This window comes from Hippoglossus stenolepis, chromosome 1, assembly GCF_022539355.2.
Source record: "Hippoglossus stenolepis isolate QCI-W04-F060 chromosome 1, HSTE1.2, whole genome shotgun sequence".
Taxonomy (NCBI): Eukaryota; Metazoa; Chordata; class Actinopteri; order Pleuronectiformes; family Pleuronectidae; genus Hippoglossus; species Hippoglossus stenolepis.
Genome location: NC_061483.1, coordinates 11,420,844 through 11,425,864, shown reverse-complemented (window position 1 = coordinate 11,425,864; position 5,021 = coordinate 11,420,844). Strand labels below are relative to the sequence as shown.

Below are 5,021 nucleotides of genomic sequence, written 5' to 3'. Positions count from 1 at the left end.
AGGTAAATATGACACCACTGGCTTGTATGGCAGTACTGTGAAAGCCATCTGGCCCAATCAGAAGATCAGACATTATTACCTCTATGCCTTTTTAAAATGTGCAAGTGATCACTTTAACTCAATTACAAGCAAAACCTTCCACAACCTTTAAGCGTTGTACTACTTTGCAGTATGCGTTGGCTCAAAGGGCTTTAAGGAGTTGAAAAGTTCATCCAGTTAGTGGTGACCAGGTGTCTCAGAGGCAGACAAGGCGCTTCACCATATGGTCGCTTCTCACCACCAGACGCTCGCTGACTTTCGCATACTTAACTTTAGCTTTACAAGGTGAAAAGTTGCATCTGGTTTTAACCCTGACCACTATGTGTTTGCTTTCGTTGGAGAGAAACTTGTTCCATCATTGTGAGGACATTGTCCTGATATGACCACACGACAATAACCATGGGTCGTAAACAAGAGACACAGATTTAATGCATTTTCCTCTGGATTTCTGATATAGCAACAAAGTTTCAGATTATTTCGCTACTCTCCTGCATGCTGATTGGAGTTTTAAAGATGTAATGAAGTCCTGGTCTGTCCTCCTGCTGGGTTTACATTTGGCGAGGGGTGCCTGTGTGTCGCTGATAGAGGGATCTCTGTGACACGGCTGCTCTGGCCCGCCGCATCTGGGAGCCAGTTGCCGCAGCCGCCGGGGGGAGATAAGGCAAGGCTAGCAGCTCGCCTGTAACGCACATTTTTCCCCCTCTCTGCCCCGCTCCACTCTCCTCCCCTGCTCCTCCCTCCCGTCATCCCTATGACCTTATCTCAGGGGAGAAGGCACCACTGGGTCGTTGCTGTGATAGCACCTGCCAGAACCAGAGCTGGCCTCTGGTGATTATGGGGGAATCATTATCTCTCTCTCCCCAAAAACTCATTTTATACCTGCCAGCATCTGAGGGGAGAGGGGGCAAAGGAGCAAAGGCTTCTATAACAGGTAACACAGAGAAAATCCTGTGTGTGTTCGCCTGGGTATCAGGGGAGCAGGTTGGGATACGCAGACACAAATACATGCACAAAACCGCCTGCCTTTTTTTCTGAGTAGGATTTGAATTTGATGCAAATGTGATAAGATACAGATTCTATATGATGAAGGCTGATCACCTGTTTTCAGCTTCATACAACCTCGCATGAGGGAAGAGGTGACCTCATCATCCTAAACTTTATTCCCATGTATATTTACTGAGGTTAAACTAACTATGATAAGATGCTCTGATTGATGCCATGTTGAGTTCAAGTAAAACAACCATTTGTATTTCATCTTATCATCTGCATCTCATCATCAGCTCCTCGATTTTAATTGTGTTGCTTCTCCTCTGTCATTCTTTGTTCCCTCTAATTAGTTTAACAACAACTCTTTGTTCTTTCTCTCTTGCCACGATTATCTAATCAGTTTGAAACTGCAGAGACAAATTCCTGTAGGTTCACATCATCCAATTACATGAGTTGAAAACCTGCCTTTACGCAACAAGAACAGCCACTCTCCACCTGCCCGCTCACCTGAGATGAGGTTTTCATTTCCCTTGGCTGATCAGTGTCGGTACCAGGCTCTTCCACTCAAATCAAAAACAGTCCATGTCTAAATCTTGGAATGCAAATCTTAGAATTAAATGTATTCTGCATCGCTTATATAGTAATGTAAGATTTGAATGTTTTATGCATACACATAAATGTGGGAAATCCCATTGGTTAAGCTCCTGGAAATAAAAGAAAAAACACCTAAATTTCATATTCTGGATGCACTTACACACACACACACACACACTCTCTCTCTCTCTCTCTCTCTCTCTCTCTCTCTCTCTCTCTCTCTCTCTCTCTCTCTCCAGTTAGTATCTCTCACTTCCTCTCTGCTGATGACCATCTGTGTGTTGGTTTCGGCCAGGCACTTGGCACATCTGTGTACTCACATCCCCTCTCACTTCTCTCATCAGCGCACTACTTGCACCGACAAAAATATGTGTGTGGGTGAGTGTGTGTGTGTTTGTGTGCAGCCGTTGGGAGTTTTGCTGTCACATACAGACCGGCCACTCCGTCTGGTTTAAAGGGTTAATGAGTCCTGGGGGGGTGAGGGGTCAAGGGGGTGATGGTTACAAAGTAGCTAGAGTTTCACATGAGAGTCACTCTCAGCTGTCCAAACTTTGTAAAGTTTATTTTGAATCTTTGATTCCAAGTGTGCGACAGCAACGTTTCAACATATGTTTCCCCGTCACCTCCTGTACCAGGCGCTGCTGTGTATCCTTTTTCTCTATTTATAGGTGATTGCTCACTGTTCCTCACATGGTGTTGTGTGATGGGGGTTGAATGAAAGTCTGTGCTCAAGAGCCACATCACATTAGGAAGGTGAAGTGATATGATCTTTGATTAGAATGAAAAGTTGAGACTCACGGCTCTCATCATTTACACCAGTTTATCGTTTCCAATAAACTAGCTTTAACCAAGCCACAGTCCCTGTCCAACACAAACTGACTGAGAGCCAAAGCAGCTGCTGAAGTCAATCATCTACCAGGCTATCAAGCCATTACTTTATTATATCATGATACCCAATGCACACATGAACCATCATGCACACAAAAAATCTCAAAGAATAAAGTGAAAAACACAAAAGACCAGTGAAGAAGAGTTGAAAATATCATAAACCTAAAGTTGGAGCACTTGGAAAGACAACTACACACTCAACGCCTGATGAACACATGAGGAAGATGGGACTGGTCAAGGTGCACAGGAGCAAAGTATCCTGGGAAGGAGAGTGGGGGGGTTCACTCAGGATGGAGGATGCAGGCAGGGAAGCGGTGGCTGCTGGCCGCAGACACAGCTGGTTCCTGACAGAGGAGGCCCAGGTCCCGCCGCCTGCTGCTATCACCACAGCCAACATGGCTGCCTGTCCCCTCCAAGAGCTGCAGCCCTGCAACATGCTGCAACCCACACAAACTGTTACACACAGACACACACAGACACACACACACACACACACACACACACACACACACACACACACACACACACACACACACACACACACACACACTTCTCTTTTGAGCCTCAGCCGCAGGGAGGGAAGGAGGAGGGTTCAGATGAGAGCACAGCCCCTCAGCCAGAGCCCAGAGGCAAGCTGACCTGCCACTGAGACACACTTATTCACAAACACACACACAGCCTTGGTGGCCTCACACACACTCTGCTGGAGAGAAGAGCGGCTGTGAGAGGAACGAAAAAAGAAGAAATAAAGGGAGATGTACAAGGAAGATCTGTCAAGTTCACCGACAGGAGACTGGCTTGTGACTGAGGACAAAGATGGTTAGTTGTGGGTTTTAATATGTAATTATCATGCATGTTTCTAAAGCAAAGTTTCATGCAGATGTAAAGCAAAGACAAACTATCAGAGGAATGAGGGAATAAACATAGTTTTTGATGAGGACATGAGAAGAAGAAGAAGAAGAAGAATCAAACCTTGGCTGTTTCTCCTTTTTCACAATTTGGAGCTGTAACTCCAGAAAAGTCCTTGTCCTTGCACATCAGTTCAGTGGTTCATACAAAGATCGACTGGGGTGTCAAGGGTGAGAAACATGGAGAACCTCAAACGCACTTCATGACAAAAACATTTCACTTGGGAAACCACCCAAAATAATTGAGCGATTTGTGGAGTTAACCGTCTTGTGTGTCTTGCTGCCACCACATCTGGACCTACGGGCTGTCAGTGTACACCGGAGAGCTTCACAGCAACAGTGTGTCACTTAAACTCCGACGACCCCCCTCACCTCCCAAAGAAATTGGAAGTCGTAGCAGAGATCTTAGCGGAGATCTGAACGTTCGATCATGTCTGCTGAAATGAATTTGGAGCGACAAAAGAGGGCTGACCTGAGGAGTGGGACCTCTGCTTCAGCATTTGCCCCACGTGTGCCCACGGTCACACTGATCAACCACCGAGAGCTGAAGCACAAACACGCTGCCCGCAGACTCCAGCCTGGAAGCCTTGATCCCAACCTGGCACCCAGCAGCCACTACCGATGTAGTGAAGGTAAGAGCTCGTTTTATCTTAAAGGACCTGCTCTGGGAAATCTTTTGGCAGTGCGTTATCTTGATGAGTGATGGAGGGTCCCGCTGCTGTCTGGTCTCCTCATTAAGTTGGAGTGATTGACAGATAATCAGTTTGTGTTGACTTAGCGCTGCTTGCTATTAGGGCAATGTGAGGGTTTTTTTCTTCTTGCTAGTAGAGCTGTTATGTGATGACTGAAGCAAAGGTTTCAAGGTTAAAAAGACATCAGCCACTACCATCTATGTTTCTTCTTCCGAGTTATTACATGTAACATGGCTGTGGGGTTGTTTCCCAGGGCACTGATTGAATTTTTTTACATTGAGGCCTTGTCTACACTACTGCGGATATTTTTTAAACAGATATTTTCACCTGTCTACACGACTTTCGTTTTACAAAATATCGCCGTCCTGACGAGAACACAAAAAAGCAACTACAAACAACTATGCCAGGCCAGTGGGTGGCGATAAAGTCTAAAACAACAATCTATCAAATACGAAAGAAGAAAGCTGTGCACCAAGTAATATTGGGCGAAGGCATATGCCGGTAATTTCTGGTAATGTGGTGCAGTGATGCTAAATTTAGCTGCAAACTTGCAATTAGACCTAGCAGTGCCAACACAACATAGTGGAACCGCTATATAGCCGCCATCGTTGTTTCTGACACATGCTCGTTACGGAAATTGCCAGTGGGCAAGTAAGCTGTGACATCATCGTTTCCCATTTGCTACATTCACATGGATCCACAGGAACCAGAGTTTTGGAAAATCTGCAATTTAGTTTGTAAAAATCTCTGATATAGTGACTTCGGTTGCGTTTGGACAAGAGGCCCAAATGCAGAGGAAATAAATCTGACTGCGAATATCTGCATTACAGTGGCCAGAGCGTAAACAGCCTCAAATTAGAGACCAAACTGAATCATTACATTTGGATTAAATTGGCCACCAAGAAAATGTTTT

The 5,021-nt window shown here is 45.3% G+C and overlaps 1 protein-coding gene across 2 annotated transcripts in view; it reads left to right on the top strand.

Moving 5' to 3' along the window:
- Positions 1–3,153: 3,153 nt before the first annotated feature.
- Positions 3,154–5,021, top strand: part of cbfa2t3 (CBFA2/RUNX1 partner transcriptional co-repressor 3) — a 42,878-nt gene continuing 41,010 nt past the window's right edge. For both annotated transcript variants that reach the window (XM_035155649.2, XM_035155639.2), the window contains exon 1: positions 3,154–4,048. In XM_035155649.2, the coding sequence (XP_035011540.1) occupies positions 3,847–4,048 (202 nt within the window). In that variant the 5' untranslated portion in view covers positions 3,154–3,846. The remainder of the gene's footprint in view (positions 4,049–5,021) is intronic.